Genomic DNA, 23,088 nt, shown 5'->3' on the forward strand with positions numbered 1-23,088 from the left:
CCTTTTATTGAAAAAGCAAGTGACTTACCTGAGAATTTCTTGTCTAAAAACAGATTCTTGCCAGTTGACGGAGTGCTGGTGCCTTGTCTCCCAGGGCTCCCTGGTGATCCCCCTCCCTCTGCTCTGGCCTGGGGGGTCTGGATGACAGACCGGGCCCCCACAGATCCGCCCTGTCACCCCTCCCTTCACCTCGCCTTCCCTTCTGTCTTTGCTCCCTTTGGTCCCCACTTTCAATCAGATCGTCCCCGTGGGACTGCGCTTCATGTGACTTGTAAGTGTATTCGCAGTATTTTGCTCTTTGAGAATATTTGGTTTTTAAATTTAACATTGATGACCTTGGAGTCATTCTGACTTCTCTTTTTTTTTCTCTCACAACCAACATTGTCTACCAGCAAATACCATTTTATCTTTGAAATTGATCTAGGATTCAGCCCCTTTTCACTGCTGCTCCCCCAAACCCTGGGACCCCCACAGCCTTCCAGCTGGCCGGCTCATTTCTGGCCTTACCCTTGAAGCTGATTCTCTCTGGGGTTGGGGGCAGTCCCTCCAAGAGAGAAGTTGGCACATAATTCCTTGGCTTCCACCTCTCCAGGGGCCACCCACCTTCTCGGCATGGTATTCTCAGGGCTTCCTGTGGGCTCTGAGACCCTCTGTCCGTGTCCCCCAACTCCACCCCCACCTGGCCTCCTGGCTGGGCCTCACACAGCACACGGCCCAGCAGCCCCTGCCCTGTCGCTCTCCTGACCCCCTCGGTGTTTCCCTCGCGCACTGGGGCTGCTCATGTGCCACCGCCCAGGCTTGCGAGGGTTTGGCATCTCTTGGACTTTGCTCAGTCTTCTGGCTCAGCACCCCTGACAAACTTTTTTTTTTTTTTTTCTCATGGTTGTTGCTCTCCACCACAACCTGGGCTGCCCTGGAATAGAATGTGAGGTTCAGAACTTTATCTGCTATGTTCACGGCTGTATTTGTGGCACCTGGATGGTGCTGGGCACATAGTTGGTGCTCAGTAAATATTTGTAGAGGAAATTAATAAGTGAGCAAACATTACTCTAAAGGGGAAACTGTGTTATATGTAAGGTAGGAGCTTTGAATGGTGTAGTTATTTTCTTTAAATACATGTCTTTGTCAGGATCAGATAGCTTTGTAGGAAAATGGAGAGTTTTGAGTCCTGGCCGCTGAGACTTGGTTTCAGGTAAACTACTATGCACTTACGTGGCTCTTTGTTTTTTGGTGCTGGAGCGTTTTCTCTTTGGAGTTTTTGAATCGAGGAAATACATATTAATCTAGTAGAAGAAAAGTTCCATGGCCCATAATGTTTGAAATAGTCCTTCTGAATTGTGTTCAAGTATGGTTTCTTTACTTCAAGTCAGGAGAAATGTATGAATAAACCGAGGCATTCTCAGGTCTGTGATTCAGCTTCTGCTCAGGAGCATTTAGGATTGAGGGACTGTCAACCTGGCATTTGGGTGAAGCCTTTGAAAAAGATACAGCTATAACTTTTAGAAATGAAACTTTAACCTTAAAAGTATATAAATAAAGCAGGAATACATTTTCATTATGAAGAATGAAATCTAGAAGTTTAATTGTTAGGTCAGAAGGGGAGACCCCAAATCGCCCTGTGAAAAAGCTGTCCTCCGAGTTATACTCTGCCCCACTGGGTCAGAGATATCTTTTTAATTTTTGCCAGTCTAGTGGACAGGTTATAGTTTTTTGTTTTTTCTTTTTTGAGCAGCTTTATTGAGCTTTAGTCTACATATTATAAAATTAATATCCGTTGTACGTGTACACTTTTCAGACTGTTAGTAAATGGTCACAGTTGTGCAGCCGCCACCGTGGTTCAGTTCTAGAACATTTCCATCACCCCAAGAACTGTTAGCAGTTAATCTCTGCCCCTAGGCATAGGCACCTCTGATCTGCTTTCTGTCTGCATAGATTGGCGTTTCCTAGACGTTGCGCAGAAGTGAGTTGTGTAGCATGCAGTCTCCTATCTGGCTTCTCTCACTCTGCGGTGTTTCTGAGGTTCGTTCGTGTTACTCCAGCTACAGTTGGCCCCTCCTTTTCTTGCTGTCTAGTATTCCAGTGCATGGACTCCTTTATCAGATATGTGATTTGCAGATATTTTCTTCTATTCTTTGATTGTCTTTTAGTTAATCTGTCTTCAGAAGTGCAAACATTTTAAATGTTAAGTCCAGTTACCCTTTTTTTTCTCTTATACTTTCAATATCGTATCTAAGAACTCTGACCAGCCCAAGGCCATCTTCCATCATAGTTGTTTTGGTGTTATACACCTGATGATTAGTGAGGTTCTTTTTATGTGGTTCTTCGTGCTTGTACCTCTTGAGAATTGCCTCTTCATCTGTGTGTATTTCAACATATACGCGGTATAGCCAAAAGCATATCTAAAAGATGGATTGGAAGAGCACTAGGGAAGATGTGCTTGTGATTTTTGTATTTTACACCACATGTATTAGTTTTCTAGGATAGCTGTAACAAATTATCAGAAACTGAGTGGCTTAGAACAACTGAAATTTATTTTCTCACAGTTCTGGAGACTATAAGTTGAAAATCAAAGTATCAGCAAGGCTGTGCTTCTTCCTGAGGCCTTGGGGGTGGAGGTAGTCCTTTGTCACCTCTTTCCAGTGCCCAGAAATCCTTGCTGTTTCTTGACTTGTAGGTACATCACTCCAGTCTCTGCCTTGTCTTCACATGGCCTTCTCTCTCCCTGTGTTTTCCCTTCTGCCTCTTATCTGACCTGACAAGTGACTTCTTGTCATTGGATGTAGGGCCCATCTATATATGATACGGAATGATCTTATTTGAGAGTTTGAACTTAATCATATCTATAAAGACCCCTTTTCCAAATAAGGTTCATTCCCAGGTCCTGGGTTGGAGGGGGAGTCAGGATGTGGACAAATCTTCTAGGGGTGCTGGTCAGCTCCTTGATCACGGCGTCTGCACTGGCATCCAGGTGCACGTCGGCAGCGTCCAACATGTGTCTGGTTTTATAGCACTTTCTCCATCTAGAGGCATGTCCTTACTGTGCTCCTGACCCCTGAACAAGTCCATGGTATCTGGAATTTTGGGCTTGAGATGTTGACTCAAGGTGGGATGATCTCTTAAGAAAAGATGAACCTATTATACAAACTCTCTTTCCTTTTTTTCCCCCCAAGAAAATAAATGTTTTTATTTGGCTTCCTGCACACGTGTTACATGATGTTTCATTCCTCAGTGTTGTTTTAGGCCCTCATTTGCCAAATTTTTTGAAGAAGTGAGCAGGGAGGGCTTCCCTGTTGGCTCAGTGGTTAAGAATCTGCCTGCCAATGCAGGAGACATGGGTTCGATCCCTAATCCAGGAAGATCCCATAGGCCATGAAGCAACTGAGCCCGTGTGCCACAACTTCTGAGCCTGTGCTCTAGAGCCCGCGAGCTGCGCCTGCTGAGCCACATGCCTCCGCTGCTGAAGCCCACGCACCCTGGGGCTGGTGCTCCACCAGAAGAGGAGCCCCCATGATGAGAAGCCCACTCTCCGCAGTGGGAGAAAACCTGTGCAACAGCGAAGACCCAGCACAGCCAGAAATAAGATAAATGAATGAATGCATCAGTAAATAAAATTATTTTTTAAAAACAGTATTTTTTAAAAACAGAAAAATTATGAAGAAACTGACAACAGGCTTATACCTTGCTTTCACCAGCGAGTGTCATGTCAAGTGTTTGGAAATTTTTCCTTTTTCCAACAGATCTATTTAGTGTTTAGAAGTAGTCGCATACATTTCAGAGCTGCAATTTTAGGTAGAGTCTTAGAACTAACAGTAACGCCTGTGGTAACAATTTTTACTACACTCACAGCTCACCATTTGTAGGTACTCTTAGTCTGGCTAGGTCAGCTTGAAAGTTCCTTAAGCACTGAGGTGAACAGCGGGAAGGGCCAGCAGGCAGGTCATTTTGAGGCTGAAGACCTGAGGGCCAGTGTCTGTGCCTGACCAAGGCCCCTCAGTATTGAGTGCCGCAGCGAGGACCAGGCCCGAGGTGGCCGACTCCTGGTCCACCGCAACCTCGCCAAGGGCTCGGGGAGTCAGACCCCGTCTGCCCACACAGAAAGGGCTTGTCCCTCAAGTTATCCCTGAGGGAAAGCCTTTGCCATAGAGCTAAGCAGAATCGAAACATCACTTTCTTTAGTTCAGCAGCTGAAGAACTGAGTAGGGTAGCCGTACTGGCGGTTTTTAGTGTAGTCTTACTGATTCTAAAATTAAATCCGTCTTCTGAGAACTTGACAGCCAGTGCCATCGCTCCATCTGCTGTAGGATGTTCTGGCCTTTGGGGGCCATGTGCTGTGTAGTGTAGAACGAGGCCCTGGATTCACCATCAGAGCAGGTCCTCAGCATCTGCTCCTGGCTTCTTAGAGCTTACGTTCCAGCAAGAGCGTAGATTGTGTGCGTACAGGGTAAATTATATCATGTAATAGGTGATGCATGCTAGGAGGAAAGGAGAAAGAGAAAAGGGTAAGAGAAATGGGAGAATTGTTAACATCTCAAACGTTTTATTATAGAAACTTGCAAACTTTTATTTAAAAAAAATAGTATGAAGAACCCCTCCAAGCCTGTCACTCAGTTTCAACAACTAAGTGGTCAGTCTTGCTTCTTTATACCCCTGTCCATTCCTTCCAATCCTGTTGTTATTTTGAAGCAAATCTCAGGCATCGAACATTTATCAGTAAGTCTATGTGTTGTGGACTGAATATTTGTATGCCCCACCCAAATTCCTACATTGAAGCCCAGACCACTAATGTGGTTGTATTTGCAGATGGGGACCTTCTGGGAGATAATTAGGATTGGCTTGGATTACGAGGGTGGGGACCTCATGGTGGGGTCATTGGCCTCGTAAGAAGAGGAGGAGAGGCTGGGAGAGCAAGTCAGCAAGCGGGGAGCCCTCACTGGGAAGCCACCAGGAGGCACCTTGGACTTCAGCCTCCAGAACAAGGAGGAAGACAGTTGTATGTATTGTTTAAGCCACTCCATCTGGGGTGTTCTGTCATGGCAGCCTGAGCTAAGACAGCCTGGAGCACTGAAAGATAAGGACTTTAAAAAATAAGACTGCAAAATCTTTATCACGTCTAAAAATACAATTCTTTAGTATCAAATATTGAGTGTTTACATTTCCAGTGTCTGATGTGTCTTTTTTTAAAAATTTCTTTAAATTATTTAGTGTCAGTAGGTTTTTAGATTGATGTTTTCATTCTGTCTTGACGTCTGAGTTTCCCTCTCACCCTCTGGTTCCTTATCGCTTGTTGAAGAGCCTGGGGGGTGTGCCTTGTGTCCGTTTGCCTGCTGGCTTCTGAGGTGTGGAATCCTTCTTGTAGGAATCTTTAGTTCCTTTGCTTTCTGGTGTGACATGATGTTCCAGACTCACTTTGTGCATTTCCTGCTCTGGCCCGGGAATCAGCCCTTCTTCGGGGAGCCCCGATTCCTTCTGGTGGGAGATCGTATTTGGAGACCCCAGTCTGTGTGCTTGGGCTTCTAGTTGCTGCTGGGCCTTTATAGGGGGAAGAGCTGGGTTGTAAATTCATTCTGATCTTTTCAGTTCAAATTCAGAAATTTAGGGCTTTATTTAACTGCTCTGTCCTCTGTATTTGGTTTCTGCCTGCTCTCTCTCTCTCGTGTATTTTTTCTTCCAGTTTTCAGGCATGCTTGGGGATGACAGAACAAGGTCCTCAGACTGGATCAGGGTCCTGTGGAGTGCTCATGGGGGGCCAGAGTTTCTGATGGAGCAGGATGGGGTGGAGCCTGGGAGTGAGGACCTCTCACAGATGCCCAGGTGATCCTGGTGCTGTGGGTCCAGGGCCCTCCTCAGTCCACCTCACACAGCCTCTGATATCCCTGTGACTGCCACCAGCAGTGCAACAATCTAGTGTGTAGCCCTGTCCTTTCTGCCCTGTGCCTCCCTGACCTGAAGCATCTCCTTCTGTAGGAAATAGTCATACGTGTTGTATTAGTATTTCCCTTTCTTAGATAAGAGATCGCAGACTGCATACACATTCCCGACTTCACTTTCTCCCCAAGATTTCTGGGAGAACAGAGTGTAGAGATGGTGCCCTCTCTTGTTTACAGTCCTTAGAGCCCTGTTACAGAGAAGGCAATGGCACCCCACTCCAGTACTCTTGCCTGGAAAATCCTATGGACAGAGGAGCCTGGTGGGCTGCAGTCCATGGGGTCGCTGAGAGTCGGATACGACTGAGCAACTTCACTTTCACTTTTCACTTTCCTGCATTGGAGAAGGAAATGGCAACCCACTCCAGTGTTCTTGCCTGGAGAATCCCAGGGATGGGGGAGCCTGGTGGGCTGCTGTCTATGGGGTCGCACAGAGTCGGACACGACTGAAGTGACTTAGCAGCAGCAGAGCCCTGTTAAGTCGATATGCCATGGTTTACTCTGGCCATCCATCAGTGGAATTTGAATGGTTTCATCTTTTGCTGTGTGACACAGTCTTGCAATCAAATATATTTTCCCCATGTATCTGTTGGGGTCTGTCACTGTGAGGATTGCTGGGGCTGTGGTAACCACAGTTTTGCTGGTTCAAATCCCCCTTCAAAACAGTGCTCCTTTTGAAAGTGATAGTGAGACCCCATTGAGAAAGTGAGTGATCTTTTCGAACGGACTTTTAAGGAGGTGAGAGGGAAATCCAGGGGAAGAGCGGTTTGGGAGAAGCCTCCGGTCCAAGTGTGCCTGAAACAAGCAAGATATCCTCCTGAATCGCAAATGCTGTGATTCAAACGGCTGTAGCTTGACTATATTCCCTGTGTTTTAAAAATACGTAAACTTTCAAAGGCTGATTTTTTGGTCTTCTTGTATATAGATGCACTTATCCAGTCTTTCTTCTGTTAAATTCCTGAGTTTTGGGTCTAATGTGGTCTCTGAGTGCTAGAGAAGGTCATTACTATCCTGTCTTTCTTCTTAAAAAAAGGAGACTTTGGGACTTTCTGTCTTGAGCGGCCTCTGTGCATTGGCTGTAGTTTCTTTTCTGCAAACTCGAACAGTCCGGAACTCGGTTAACCCTCACAGAGTGCACTTCGTCCCTTTGGTCACGCCTGCGGGCAGGGTGGTGCTGGTTGCGAAGCGAGGGAAGCAGCACGGGGAGAGCGAGCAGGTGTCTGTCACCGGCAGGCTGGGGAGCTGGTGACCAGACCTGTCAGGAAAAGTTAGTGCTGAGATGGCAGGATGGGCCGAGTTGTGATTTAAGGACACTGGAGTGGGTTGCCATTTCCTTCTCCAGGGGATCCTCCCAACCCAGGGATCAAACCCACATCTGCTGCATTGCAGGTAGATTCTTTACCAGTGAACCACCCAGGAAGCCCAAGAAACAATAAAATGAGAGAAAGAAGCATCTGCAGCAGCAGTGCATACTGTTGAGTCAGAGTGGGCAGCTGTACTCTGATGAGCTGCTTGACTCACCTGGGCGGGGAGCCGTGGGTGCCTGGGCTTCCCTGTATGGGGTGGCCCTCAGGCTGCTGGGAGGACTCCGGGTGACTGAGCACCTGCGCAGTAAACGAATGGTCCCCCCCCCTAACTTCTGTCAGCTAGTTCTCACCTGGGGCCAAACCCTCTAGCGCTAATAGCAAGTCCTCCCGGATCATCAGATTGGGATAGTCCATAGATTGGGGGTGGGGAGGGCAAATCAAATGCTTCTCTTTGTTTTAAATCAGTCCTATGACTTCACTTTCTATGGTTGTGTCAGTTTCTTGTGACTGCTGTAACAAATTACATAGACTTTGTGCCTAAAAGTAACACAGAGGTATTTTCTCCAAGTCATGGAAGTCAGAGGTCTGACATGGTTCTCTCTGGACATGGTTCCTGTGGATAGGGCTGCTCCTTCTGAGGGCTCCAGGGGAGAATCCCCTTTCCGGCAGCTGGAGGTGCCTGCTCCCTTGGCTCTCTGGGCCCCAGTTCGGTCTTTCTCGTGACTCCATCTCTCTGGTTGTGGCTCTTCCCCATGTAAGGACCCTTGGGAGCACAGTGGGCCTGTCCGGATAAGCCAGGATCATCTCTTTATTTTAAGGTCAGCTGACTAGCAGCTTTAATCCATCTGCAACCTTGATTCTTCCTTGCTGTGTAATGTAACTTGTTCACAGGCCCGGGGGAGCAGGACGATTCTGTCAATTTCTGAATGCCCTTGACACATGTCTGATTCTATAAGTATGAAAGCCCTGTGTCCTTCCCAACAAATAGGTGACTTTTCTGTTTAACCTTTGGCTCCCCCTGAGGCATGATTGGTAACTTTGGAGCACTCGCACCACATTTGTTAATTTATGCCACCCTTTCTGTAGATGGTTTAGTGCTAAATGCAGTCTTATGTCATCATCAAATCTTAAAATTAAAAAAAAATTACATAAATATTACATATACATAAATACTGCATATAAATAACCGTAAATATTGCAGCTACATTAGCAACAACAAACGTATAGCTTTTTGAACAGAGATACAAATATTTTCTTCTCAATTAAGAGAATAGGTGCCTTTATGTTAGCCTAGTCTAGACACCCAGTGTTGCTGAGATGCAGACGGGGATCTCTCTCTAACCTCCACCCCAGACGGAGCCAGCTCACACGGTTTGGTTGGATGTTGATTCCAGCAGGGTTGAGCTTCATGTGCCTTTCCTCTGCTGGAGGCTCTTTCACACAGAACAGGACCCTGGACTCATCCTCTGCTCTTTAAGTATCAGCATAAGACTGATTCTGCTCTGGTCGCAGTTGACTGTTAACTGAAGATCAGGATTTAAAATTGCTTTGGCACTAAATAACCTTGTGACATTGCAGTTCTAGTGGATCCTAAAATAAAAGTTTTGTGCAGAAAAATGATTGAAAGTGAAAGTTTCCATTGCTGTTTGCATTGGTGAAGGGTGAAGCCAATGCTGTGCGACTGACCTCAGCTGTGAGTGGCCCTGAGTGCGGCTGGGCGGGTCTGCTGCGCCCTCCTGGGCTTGGTCTGGACATGTTACTCGGCTCTGCTTAGACTCTGATCTTAGTGATGGTGTGTTGGCTCTAAAAGACTGGCCTACAGGTTTCTATTTTTAGTTATAATTGATTTCTTTGAAAATTAGAGTTGTTTCAAAAATAGCCAATTTCTTACTGTCTCTTTTTGTTGTTCATTCGCTGGGTTGTTTACGACTCTTTGCGACCCCAGGGACACCAGGCTTGCCTGTCCTTCACCATCTCCCAGAGCTTGCTCAAACTCATGTCCATTGAGTCAGTGATGCCATCCAGCCATCTCATCCTCTGCCCTCCTTCTCCTCCTGCCCTCAGTCTTTCCCAGCATCAGGGTCTTTTCCAGTGAGTCGGCTCTTTGCATCAGGTGGCCAAAGTATTGGAGCTTCAGCTCCAGCATCAGTCCTTCCAATGAATATTCAGGATTGATTTCCTTTAGGATTGACCGGTTTGATCTTCTTGCTGTCCAGGAGAGTCCAGGGGACTCTCAGGAGTCTTCTCCGGCATCGCAATTCAAAAGCATCAATTCTTTAGTACTCAGCCTTCTTTATGGTTCAACTCCCACATCTCTACATGACTACTGGAAAGACCATAGCTTTGACTATACAGACCTTTGTCGGCAAAGTGGTATCTCTTCCCTGGTGGCTCAGATGGTAAAGTGTCTGGCTGCAATGTGGGAGACCCGGGTTCGATCCCTGGGTTGGGAAGATCCCTGGAGAAGGAAATGGCAACCCACTCCAGTACTCTTGCTTGGAAAATACCATGGATGGAGGAGCCTGGTAGGCTACAGTCCATGGGGTTGCAAAGAGTCAGACATGACTGAGCGACTTCACTTTCTTTCTGAAGGGATTTAATCAGGGCCCATTCAAAAGCCCTTGTTCTCACCTAATCACCTCTTTCAGATACAGTCACATAACAGAGGTGCTGAGGGGTTAGGGTTTCAATATGTGAATTTTGCTGGGACACAGTTCAGCTCCTTAACAGGGGCTGAGATCAAATGGTCACATGTTCAGCGCCCAGTTATTATCAGACGATGTCTCTGCCCTTGACAGGTGTGTTAATTGACCTGTAATCTTTTAAAATTAAATTTAGGACACAGATTAAAGATTTATTTCATGATTGAATGTAAGAAAAATTGTTACTTTACAGCCTCCAGTTGGACAAGTTTTATATTGTATAACAGAATTTCCTGTGGGAGACACTTGAGAAAGGGGTGTGTAGGAGGCACTTCATTTGTTTTCCCTGTTGCAGAGGTTACTTGTACCTTTATGTGAGACTTTATTGCAAGGAGCATATATATAAAAAGTTAAGTGAAAAAGAAGAAAGCTTCCCTGTGGTTGCCCTAATTTCTTTTTAGCAGAGAGTAGTCATTTTTTTTAATATGTTAATTCTAGAACCTTTTCAAGAGGCAGCAGGAGTTGGCACTCAAAGATAAGAAATTAGAAGCTAACTAAAGGTTTTCTTACTTTAATGGTTTCTAAGACAATTACCAAATACATGAATGCAGTGAAAACGGATGAGTTAAAACCTAAAAGCTGTTTTTATGGCAACAATAAATTATTAACAGTAACCCTTATTAACGATTTACTCTGCGTCGGGCCTTGTTCAAGGTTATTGTGTTGACTCAGTCTCACAATGACCCTGTTGGAAGCTATTCGTATTTTCCCATTTCACAGATGGCCCCTGAGGCACAGAAAGGATGGTCTTCCCAAGTGTATTCAGCTAGTAGGTGGTGGAGCTCAGAAGGGACCCAGGTGGTCAACATTGCAGCATCTGTGTCCAGTCCCCATGCCCCACTGCCTCTCTGAGGATCAGCTCAGTTGCCCAGAAACATCACTCCTCTCTGTAGTGACTTGACATTGTTATGTGGTTTGGGAAAGGTTCCGTTTTGTTTGTTTTCTTTTTTTTTTTTAGGCTCGTGGTAGCAAAATAAGTATGTATGTCAGTGGCCCACATCACTTCCCAATGATTTCTTTAAGATCAATATAAATACAGTTGGAAAAAGGTTTCGCTTAACGGTAGCGGATCCTGAGTGTAAGACTGAGCCATTGATTTTGAAAGGTTCTTTCTAGGCTGAAGTAGGATGTGGCTATACTGTCATTTTAGGAGAGCTAAGTGGATTTTTCAGTTCTGTTAAGGCCGGGATGAAAGAGCTGAGTTAACAGCTGAGCTGTGAAGTCAGAGACTCCCGAGTTCCTCACTGGTCTCTGCCACCAGCAAGCTGTGTACTCTGGGCGCGGGGCCCTTACAGCTCCTCTGTCCTTGGTGTGCGGTTGGATCTGCCTCCAGGGCTTCCCATGAGGACAAGTGAGAGCAGGTGTGTTTGGTGTCCTGGGTACCAGAGAGTAGCCTGTGTGTCTTGGCTCCTGCTGGAATTTGGTGAAGAAACTCACATCCACTTGTCCTGGCTTCCTTGTCTGCCTGGAGTTTCATGGCTGTTTTATCCAAGTTGAAGAAGTGGCTGTAGGAGCTGACACAGGTGCGCGGCTGGGCAGGGTTGGTCCAGCTCCGCCCTCCTTAGCTGTCAGACCTCTTCCTCCTCCTCTTACTCTTAGGGAGAATTTATCTCCTCAGGGAGGCCAGGTGGGGGCGAAGTTAGATCAAGTGCTGGATTTTCTAGAGACCACTTCTTTAAAGATACAAAACAACCTGTTTTGTGATGTCATTTTGCTAAATTATTCAATTGTGTAAAAATACCAATTAATACATTTTAGAGCCCATTTTCCCTATATTTACCTAACAGTGCCATGTTTATTCCTGTTGTAGGTGCTGGAGATCAGAATTTATTTACCTCCATTTACCCGACACTTTCCCAGCAGCTTCCAAGAGAACCGATGGAATGGAGAAGGTATGGCATCCCCCTCCTTGTTTTGTAGGTGTCAGTGTGAGTGAGTGAAGCAGTGAAAGTGAGAGCCTGAGTTCTAAGGAGACTGAGAAGAAGGGCCCGTAATCTGTGAGCCTTTTTTTAAGGAACGTGTTGTTTTCTGAACAAGACCTGCGATGATAGAAATGGGACATGTCTTCGGACTCACAGGCCCCTCGTATAGAGGTGACTTCTGACTTGTGGTGGCATTTGGTTAAGGAGATGGGCACCCATATTCCTCAGAGGAGCTGGTGCCTCTGTGTCTTAACCAGGACTTCGTCACCCTGAGTGCCTGGGCTCTTCTCTTAAGGATGAGAAAGTGGACAGAAGGATGATCTTTAAAATTAGGAGTGCCATCAGATCAGTCCTCCCATTGGCTCTGTTGTTTGTAATTGTTCCTCTAATGACTTGTTCTGAGGAAATAATTGACTTTGAATTATTTTACTGAAAAACTAACTTCTGGTAAGATTAGATATTATTTGTAGAAAATGTTTGGATTGTTAATACTGTTTATTAATAATATTAATATTGTTAATACCTGTTAATACTGGCAGTCTGATTTTAACCAAGGTGAATGAAAAATTTCCTGTTGTTATTCATGCTCGTGTAATTCTGATTCTTGCTACATTATTCCTTTCTGACCACCAGTTTTTACCCTCCTAACGTGAAGAATTAACATTCTGGATGACTTTACCAGGCTCTCTGTTGAATGTAGTCTAATCTTTGTGCCTGCTTAGTGTTACAAGGAATGTATTTATTTACCAAAATGTAATATAAAGAATGTACAGAACTGGGAGAATTCCCTTACAGAAAAATTATTCAACTATTGAAGAGGCCCAGTGCTGTGAATGAGAGAAAACAATTCAGCAAATGGAAGAATTTAATAATATCTGAAGAAATGGAGTGATCTGGAAAGGATTTCAAACAAGTATACATTATTCAAACATTCAGAAAGATAAAAGAAATGAGAAATGGGCTTATGAGAAAAAAATGGAATAGAGACCCTGCATAGATTTAATGTGCATATTCTTTGCTTCACCGTCTTGAAAACTAAATGAGAGAAGAGTACTAGAAAGGCCTAAACATTTAAGGACAGAGAAGGCGGAGGCGGCAGCAGCGGAGACATGGATATCTTTCTGGGAGCAGAAGGATGGACAGAGGAATGGGAGGGAAAGCCCTCTGTGTGTCTGCAGAGGGGACACCCTGAGAAGCAGGCAGGTCCCTGACAGGTGAAAGGGCCCAGGACCTGGGGAGGCAAGGGCAAGACCAAGTGCAGAGGGGTGTGTGTGTATGTGTGGCTCTTTAGTATTGTTTGACATGTTAAAGTGTGTGTATTTCACTTTGGCAAAAAGTGATTGATTAGATCTTGGGAAACAAAATTGAAGCAGAAACTTGACTTCACGCACTGAACTTCTGTGTAGCTGAAGAACAGAGTGATGAATTGGGAGATTGCACTTGGGAACTCCGGAGCTGAGAGCTGAGAGCCAGAGATGGAGGTCCGAGAGGAAAGCTGAGCCGTGAAGGCCAAGTCCATAGGTTTCCATATCCCTGTAGTCGGTATTTCAGAAGTGACTGTGCAGCGAGTGGAGAGATGGGCCCTGCTTGAGGAATTGGTGTCCAGGTTTTCCCAGAAGTGAGTTCAGAGATTTCAGGGGCTGCTGGATGTCAAGCAGAATGAAAACAAAAGCAATCAAACAAAAAGCCACATCAAGAAATAGGGAGAAAAGAAAAACCGAGTCTGCAGTCTCTAACAGCATTTAAAATGCAGCCTAAGATAGAGCATTTAAGAGGAGTACTTTGACTTGAAGGCTGTACCTTGACTCTTAGTTGTGTCTGACTCTTTGTGACCCCATACAGTCCATGGAATTCTCCAGGCCAGAATACTAGAGTGAGTAGCCTTTCCCTTCTCCAGGGGATCTTCCCAACCAGGGGGTTAAACCCCAGTCTCCCACATTGCAGGCAGATTCTTTACCAGCTGAGCCACAAGGGAAACCCCACCTTGACTTGAGTTCTGAGGAGACTGAGAGTTGAGTTCTGAGAAGCCCCACCTTGACTCTAGAGTTGTGTATTATTCACACTCACACAGCGGGAAGACTGTCTCAGCCTCCCCCTGGCCTTGGAGAGACAGGGTTCTGGCTGGGCCCGGGGTATCCGCACACCACCACACCGTGCTCTCTAGAGCCCTGCTCCCATCTTATATTCGCTGCTGCCACAGCATGGAAATAGCTGGAAACATGCTGTTAACAGGAACGCCTTCAGGTGTGTATGATCAGAAGCTGTACTACTGTCTCTGAAGTAATTAAGGAATGTGTCTCAAGGAAAACACATGTGTCAGGAACATGAACCCTGAATTCACAGGGTGAAGGGAGCAGCTGCCTGAAAGCAAGTCATAACAAAGATTTCACTATTTTATGGTGTCAATGCTTTTAAAAATTAAAAATCTAAAATTTCAGAATGTGGAAGAAAGCAGAAAGAAAACAGTGTCGTATCTTTGTCCTGTTCAAGGAGAGATATAGACACTTACTGTACTTTTTGAAAGGGAAATTAAAAGTTTATGCATATTAAAAATTAAAATGTAAATAACAACAGAAAAGAAATAGAAGATTAAACTTTCAAGCTAACAGAGAAAAAGGATGGAAAAGGAAAACTTGATTAATCTCACCAAGGACAGAAAAAACTAGCGTGAGATAGAAAATCCACAAGTTAAAGCATAATAACATTCAGTATGGTTGTTCTCAGTTTATTCATCATGGAGAATCCTTAGGTTAGACAAAAAGAATAAAATCCATCTGTAGATATGTAAAAGAGACAGCTCACTAGAGGTGGAAAATAGAGGTGTGGAAAAGAGATGTATGTGGTCTAATTTATTTTTAGAAGTATAATTAAGCAGTGTCCATACTCTGTGATAGCCATCGATTAGATGTGTAGCTTGTGGGATCTTGGTTCTTGGATTGAGGAAAATTGGAGGACGGGACTTCCCTGGTGATGCAGTGGGTAAGAATCTGCCTTCCAATATAGGTTTGATCCCTGTTCTAGGAAGATCCTACATGCCACGGAGCAACTGAGCCTGTGAGCCATAGCTACTGAGCCTGTGCTCTAGAGCCCAGCAACTGCTGAGCCCACGCACTGCAGGTGCTGAAGCCTGCTGCCTGGAGCCCGTGCCCTGCAACAAGAAAACCCCAAGCACTGCAACGAAGAGTAGCCCCCACTTGCTGCAACTAGAGAAAGCCCATGAAGAGCAGCAAAGACCCAGCACAGCCGAAAATAAATTTAAAAATTATTTTTAAAAATTTCCTTGAGATGTACTTTAAAAAAAATTGAAGGATGGGTGGTTACCACTATTTATGCTGTGCAAGCAGAAACCTGTTCTTTTTCACCAGACAGTTCTCTTTTTTGGATAATGCAGTTTGTTGCAAAAATATTAGAGCAGTTTAAAGCTTTGGTAGTTTCAAACTGCACTTTTGACATTTGGGAAACACTGTGCTTCTTTTATGGTGACTGTATACTGACATTTTTCTCAGAAGTCTGTACTGTTGCAAATGGAATTATGAAGAGCTTTGACACATGAACTGTGTTTAAAGTAATTTATAGCATCTTTTCAAATGGAACATATAATAGTTAAAATTCAGGGTTAGTATCACCTATGCACTTCTGAACGCATAGATATGATGAGATTGTTGTCTTTTCTCGTTTTCCTCCTGCTGAACATTCTCATGTTTCTCAGTGACTCGTTCACAATTGTTGATAGGTCCTATGGCCGGGCTCCAAAGATGATTCACCTGGAGTCTAACTTTGTTCAGTTCAAAGAGGAGCTGCTGCCCAAAGAAGGGAACAAAGCCCTGCTGACCTTCCCCTTCCTGCACATTTACTGGACGGAGTGCTGTGTGAGTATTCATTGTGGGGAACATTATAATGGGTTGAGAACTCACAGGTCTGGGTTTTGCTGAGACAGCTATACTTTTTGAAATTTACTATTTTAATTTTTTGGTATTCTCTTTTCTCCATTCTTCAGCCAAGTGTATGACTTTGCCATGGCTTAGTTCTGCTCTGGCCCAGTGCATATACTCATCGTAATCACCAAATACAGTCACCGAATTACTTCCTACGTTTCCAGTTCTTGCGAGCCATCTCCCTGTGTCCTGGTGGGCACTAGCTATTTCTAACAGTTCCTTTCAGCTTTGTTTTCCTCGCACCCTGTAGTCACCACATGGCTGTTATTCTCCTTGAGAATCCTTGTCTGTCTCTGGTGCTGGTTGGCAGGCTCTCTGTGGGCAGGGAGCTGTCTCCTAACTCACCCCCCGAGTCTGGTGCAGGAGGTGCTTTGTGATGCCCGTTGAGAGAGCGGACACTGCTGCTGTGGGCACCCTGGCCTTTACTTGGCAGTTCTGTACTCATGAACCTGAATTCTTTCATGAACGAATGGAAAATTCTGTGGGTCATTTGTTCTATCTGTTTCAACTCTAATAAAATAAGCAGTTAGCAGTGTACAGAGTACATGAATCATTACACATTGTGACGTTTTAACCTGGATCTGAGGATGCAGAGTAGTTACTGTAGTTCTACTTTGTAGCCTTTCCCTGTGAAGTCACATGGACAGGCTTCTTCCCCGCAAACTCTTAGGCTAGTTTATGTGAGGTGTTGTCCACCAGGAGGGCTCGTTAGAGATGCGACGCCTGGGGTTTTATTGGACCAGGCACATAGGCAACCTCTGCCTGGCACGTAGCAGTGCTCTGAACTCCTGGGGAACACAGGGGTCAGCACAAGCCATGTGATGGGTGCAGTGTGTGTGCAGGGAGGCACTTCCTATGGCACAGTGATGGGAATCCTCCAACATCCAGATTGGATTTAGCACAAGCCTGGTTCTTCCTGACCCAGACATCACCACAGCCTGCACACACCTCTTCCCAAGTTATCAGAAAACCCATGTGGGCTTCTCTTTTAGTGCTTTACAGTTCATTGTCTTTATTTTGATGTTCAAGTTGTCTCAGGTTTGGCCAGTGAGAGTCACTTCAAACTGGCTCCTGTGGCCTTCTGAGCACTTTCTAACTTTAGACATGACAGAATATTCTGGGTTCTTGTCCCTTTGCTACCCCTGTGTTGGAATCAGCCGTTTTTTCTCAAGGCCTTGATCCCCCTGGCATGGCGGGAATGGCCCTGCTGCTGTGCCAGTTGACTCCACAGGGCTCTGAAAGCACATGTCTTAGAAATCATGACTTGATACCGATGCCTCTGATTTTAGCCTAACCCCAGGGTGCTTTCTTGCCTTAACCTGTTCTGTGTTTATATCCACCCTGGCCCTGACAACATGGGCACCTTCACTTAACCTGCTCAGGGCTGCAGTGTGCATAGAATGGTTTCAGAGTTGCTATAAACACGACTGCCTGAAACAGGCTGGCTGAGAAGAGTTCAGAGCCTGTGTGCAGTGCGTGCTTTCCCGGGCCTGACAGTCCATGTTCAGACCTGGCTGGGCTGGTTGCTCTCAGGGGTCGTTCTTTTCAGTGTTTGCCTAGTTGCCCTGGCATGTTTATTTTTTCATATGAACCTTAGTATTCAATTCCTTTTCTAAGTATTTTACCTTTTTTGTTGCTATTGTCAGTAGGATTTTTTTCTCACATTTTCTTCCAGTTGGTGATTTTTTGTGTATATAGAGACTGTTGGTTTTTTTTTTTTTTTTTTTCATGTTAACCTTGCTGAATTTTTTTTATTGTTTGAGTTTGTTTTGTCATTGGTTCTCAAAACCAGTGTCTGCAGGCCCCAAAGTCTAGGGTTTTCAGTCGTCCTATCTTGCCACCTGCAGAGTCTTACTGCTTCCTTTTCAGTTCTTATGTCTCAGATTACCTTCCTGGTCTAGGACATTGTCTGTTAGTGGTGGAGACAGTGGGTATCTTTTCCTTGTTCCTGGTTCAGTGGGAATGCCTGTGATTGGTACCCCCCAGTAAGTAGGGTGCTGGCTGTGGGAATCAGGTGGATTTGAGTCAGTGTGTGAAGGAACTTCCATCCATTCCTATTTTCTCGAGAGTTTTTTAAATTAGGAATACACTGTTGAATTCTGTTAAAGGCTTTGTCATACCTGGTGGAGATAATCATATGATTTTTCTCACTTAGATCTACTAATATGTTGAATTACATTACTGGTAATGGGTATTTTTGAACCATACTCGTATTCCTGGTATATTCCACTTGGTCAGAGTATTATTTTCTTAATGTGACATTGGTGTGTGTTCATTTTATTTAGGATTTTTTGCATCTGCATTCACAAGTGATTGGTCTTTAACTTTTTTGTGTATTGTGTTTATAAGGTTTAGCTACTTCCCTAGTGGCTCAGACGGTAAAGCATCTGCCTACAATGCGGGAGACCCGGGTTCGATCCCTGGGTCGGGAAGATCCCCTGGAGAAGGAAATGGCAACCCACTCCAGTATTCTTGCCTGGAAAATCACATGGACGGAGGAGCCTGGTGGGCTGCAGTCCATGGGCTCGCAAAGAGTCAGACATGACTGAGCAACTTCACTATCAATGTTATGCTTGATTCATAACTTGACAGAGTTCTGAGAAATCGTCTGGGCCTGGCACTCTCATGGGATAGTTTCTTGATTATGTTCTGTATCCCTTCCATGAAAGTTGGTCTGTTTTAACCATTTGTCTACTTTGATAAACTGTGTTTTTCTTACAAATTCTACATTTCAGTTAAATTTTAAAATCTCTTTCCATTGAGACGTATGAATAGTTTTTTTTCGACTTTTGAAGTGTGCTCTGTGTCAATAGTTATTTCTCCATTGTTATTTCTTACTTTGTGTATTGGTGTTTTGGTTTTTTTTTTCTTTCTTTCTTGATGAAATTAGCTAGTTTGATTCTCCCCTTTCCTCCAGAACCAGGATTTTCATTTGTTAGTCTGATATACAGTTGGTATGTTTTCTATCTCATTAATTTCTGCTTTCATTTTTTACTGTCTCCTTCCTTTTGTTTCTTATAGTTTACTTTTTCTTTTCCTAGTTGTTTTGAGTTGGAAATACATTTATCTTCATTCTTAAGTTTTTAGTGATATAGGTCTTTAAAGATGTGAGTTTAAATATATCCCAGGGCCACAGCTGACACCAGGTGGAGCAGACGAGCTGTAGACTTGGGAACAGTCAGTCTTCTGGGCCAGTCTGTTCTGTAGTGGTTTGTTACAAAATCATAGATAACTGATTGAAAAGGGAAAAACCAGAAGACTGGAGATGTTTTGATTGGGACTGCCTTGAAACTGTTAATACATTCATCTGAGAAGAATTTTAATGATGATGGATCTTCTCCTCTGGGAACCATTCTTCATGGCTTTTTAATGTTCTTCTGTAATGTGTTGTAATGTTTTTCATAGAAGTCTTGCATTCTTACTGCAAGATGTATTTCGTGTTTGTGGACATTATGTTGTTGTTGAGTCACTCAGTCATGTCTGACTCGTCGTGACCCCATGGATTACAGCACGCCAGGCTTTCCTGTCCTTCACTACCCAGACTTTGCTCAGACTCGTGTCCATTGAGTCAGTGATGCCATCCAACCATCTCATCCTCTCTTGTCCCCTTTTCTTCCTGCCTTCAGTCTTCCCCAGCATCAGGGTCTTTTCCAGTGATTTGGCTCTTTGCATCAGGTGGACATTATAGATGATTTTTTTCCTCCTTAAACTTACATTTCCTAGTAGGAATCCTGTGGAGGTTTTTTTTTTCTGTTTTAGTTTTGGTTATCATCTAGTAAGAAAATTTCCATGGCTAAAGAATCCCACCATGGGATTCCATGGTGGCTCAGACGGTAAAGAGTCTGCCCACAGTGTGGGAGATTTGAGTTTGATCCCTGGGTTGGGAAGATCCCCTGGAGAAGGAAATGGCAACCCACTCCAGTATTCTTGCCTGGAAAATCCCATGGACAGAGGAGCCTGGTGGGCTACAGTCTGTAGGGTCCTAAAGAGTCAGACATGACTGAAAGACTTCACTTTCACTTTTCCTTTTATTAAGAAAAATTCCTGGAGCAAGTTGACAATGTTTAGGATTTTAGATTTAGAAGTAAAATTCCGTTGTGTTATTTTAGTGGTTGCTTTCGGGTTTGTAGTCCACACTGTAAGTTACGCCTCCTTCCTTCACGTCTGCTGTGCTGCTTGAGACAGTATGCGGGGTCCCAGCACTGCCTTTCTCGCCCCTGCCTCATGTGACTGTGCGTACATTCAGCCTTACGTGTGTGGTAGACCCACAGTACATGGTTGTTGTTTTTGCTGTAAACCATCAAGTGTGTTGTAAAGAGAATAAACCTGGGAAAGTGTGTCTTTCATGTCTGCCTGCGTGTTTAGCATTTCCAGTGCACCCCCTTCCTGTGTGCATCCAGGTTTTCAGGTGGTGTTCATTTCTTTCTGCCTGAAGGACTTCCTTCTGCTTCTGTATAGTGCAGGGCCATTGGTGATGAGTTCTTCTCAGCCGTTAAATATTTGAGGAGCTATTTATTTTGCCTTTATTTTTGGAGAATATTTCCCTGATAGGTCTTGTGCGAAGGTTCTCCCTGCTCTGCGCCCCCCCGCCACCCCGATTTTAGCACTTAGAAGATGTTGCTTCACTGTCTTTTGCTTTCCATTGTTATCCATGAAACATCTTTGAATTTTGACTGTTACTTTGTACATAAAATGTCTTTCCTTTGGTGTTTTTTTTTTTTTTTTTTCAAATTGATGGACTAATTGACGCCTGCCCTGGGTCTTGGTTGCTGCCCGTGGGCTCTCTCCAGTTGTGGCACCTGGGTTTCTTGTGGTGGTGGCCTCTCTTGTGGAGCACAGGCTCTGAGGTGCGCGGGCCCAGTAGCTGAGGCTCGTGGGCTCTAGAGCGCAGGCTCAGCCGTCGTGGTGCGTAGGCCCAGCTGTCCCATGGCACGTGGGGTCTTCTCTTATCAGGGGTGGAACTAGTGTTCCCTGCATTGGCAGGTGGATTCTTAGCCACTGGACCACCAGAGAAGTCCTCCTGTGTTGTTTTAGGATTCTTTTTCTTTATCAGTGATTTTAAGCAGTTTGATTATGATGTGCCACGGTGGACCTTCATTTCTTGTGCTTGGATTTTGGGTTTTTGTTTTTGCTTTTTTACTTTCAGGATTTATAATTTTGATCAAATTTGGCACATTTTTGGTCATTATTTCTTCAACTATTTTTTCTGTTCCTCTTCTCTCCTTTGGGGACTCCGTTAGCTCTGTGTGAGGTCACTTGACGCCTCCCGAGTCACTGCCCTGTGGGCGCGTCATCAGTCTTCATCTGTGTTTCATTTGGATAATTTCTGTTCCTGTGCCTTCACGTTAACGGGTTGTTTCTTCTTCAGTGTCTAATCTGCTCTTAGTCCTACCCAGTGTATTTTTCAGTTTAGACATTGTGGTTTTCATCTCTTTGAGTTCCTCAGGGGTCTTCTCCTTCTTTTAAAATATCTTTCCTGTCTCTGCTTAGCATCAGTCTTTCTCTGCCTTCATGAACATATGAAATATGGCAGCAATAGCTATTTTAATGGCCTTGTCTACTAACTCTGTTATCTGTATTTACTGAGTCTGTTTCTTTTGAGTGGTTTTTCTGCTTTTTATAGATCTTATATATTCTTATTTCTTTACCTGCTTGGCAGTTTTTTATTGGATGCTAGACATTGTGAATTTTATCTTGTTTGGTGCTGTTATTTTATGTAATCCCAGAAATTTTCTTTGTGCTTTATTTAAGTTATGTTTAAATTTGATCCTTTCTGTTGTTGTTGTTCAGTTGCCAAGTTGTATCCGACTCCTTGTGACCCCATGAGCTGCAGCCACAGCAGGCTTCCCTGTCCTTCACTATCTCCTGGAGTTTGCTCAAACTCATGTCCATTGAGTCAGTGATGCCATCCAACCATCTCATCCTCTGCCTTCTGCCCTCAACCTTTCTCATCATCAGGGTCTTTTCCAATGAGTTGGTTCTTCACATCAGGTGGCCAAAGTATTGGAGCTTTAGCTTCAGCATCCGTCCTTCCAATGAATATTCAGGGTTGATTTCCATTAGGACTGACTGATTTAATTTCCTTGTTGTCCAAAGGACTCTCGAGAGTCTTCTCCAGCACCATAATTTGAAAGCATCTTCTTCAGTGCTCAGCTTTCTTTATGATCCAACTCCCACATCCATACATAATTATTGGAAAAAACATAGCTTTGACTATATGGACCTTTGTCTCTGATTTTTAATATGCTGTCTAGATTGGAGCCTGGTGGGCTGCAGTCCATGAGGTTGCAAAGGGTTGGACAAGACTGAGCGACTAAGGACAGCATAGGTTGGAGGATACATGTGTGTATGTGTCCCCACACGTGTGTTTACACCTCCATATGTAACTCTTTGTGCCCGTGCATGTGAACGTGTGCATACACACAACCCAGTTCCAGTGCAGCACCCAGGGTCAGTTCTCATTCCTTCCCTTTGTGTGTGTGTGACTTTCTCCAGCTCAGAGAAGCCAGGCACTCACTGTCCTCCATGATGGGGTTTTCCTCTCTTCACTGTGGTTTCCTGAGAGACCCTTAGCCCCACGGGTTCAGCTTGGGTTCCTCTTCTGCAGAGTCACTGAGCCTCTCTTGGAATGTTTGTTGTTTGCTCACCATCGTGAGCCATGGCCTGGGTTCTGTCCTGATTCCTCTAGGACTTCGGGGGACTCTGTCCTTCCTGCTGCTCATTGAGGCCTCTTCTGAGAGTCCCTGCAGGCTGCCACCCACAGCGTCCCCAGGAGAGGGCTGGTGTCCCCTTGGGGTGTGGTTGCCCCCGTTGTGGTGGGTTCTGGCAAAGGGCGCCTGGGAAGGCCTCCTTGGAACTTATCATGTTGCCTCACCTCTCCCTGTCCGGTGGGCCTTGAGATCTGCATCTGTGCTTTGATTTTGAAACTGCTGGGTCCTGGGCTGCCACCCCCTGGCCTTCTGGTTTCACTTTCCAGGGGTCAGGTATCTGTGTTCTGACAAAACACCAGCCCTGTAAAACTTCTGGTCCTAAGCACTGCCATTGTGTGGAAAATAAGCAGTTTGTGAGTGTGTTACTGTTGGATATTAATTCACAGAAATCAGAATTTTGCGGGATGGTTTTCCTTTTAACCAAAAGTTCTTTTTCAGATTGTAGTTGTTTCAGAGTTACACTGAGGACCTAGCAGTTTTTAACGTTTTTAAGTACTGCCTTTTGGAACTTTTCACTTACTGATTAAATGAAAGGGAGGGACTTGATACAGAATTTGAGATTTAACTCATTCATGGATCAGTCACATG

At 44.6% G+C, this 23,088-nt stretch overlaps 1 protein-coding gene across 3 annotated transcripts in view; it reads left to right on the top strand.

Annotated features, from left to right (window-relative positions):
* Positions 1–23,088, top strand: part of TRAPPC10 (trafficking protein particle complex subunit 10) — a 73,161-nt gene that overhangs the window by 5,012 nt on the left and 45,061 nt on the right. For 2 of the 3 annotated variants that reach the window (XM_061422981.1, XM_061422996.1), the window contains exons 2-3: positions 11,744–11,825; positions 15,589–15,724. In XM_061422981.1, the coding sequence (XP_061278965.1) occupies positions 11,744–11,825; positions 15,589–15,724 (218 nt within the window). Of the gene's footprint in view, positions 1–9,631; positions 11,295–11,743; positions 11,826–15,588; positions 15,725–23,088 lie in introns of those variants that run through there. The other variant, XM_061422986.1, reaches the window with a different exon arrangement.

This window comes from Bos javanicus, chromosome 1, assembly GCF_032452875.1.
Source record: "Bos javanicus breed banteng chromosome 1, ARS-OSU_banteng_1.0, whole genome shotgun sequence".
NCBI lineage: Eukaryota > Metazoa > Chordata > Mammalia > Artiodactyla > Bovidae > Bos > Bos javanicus.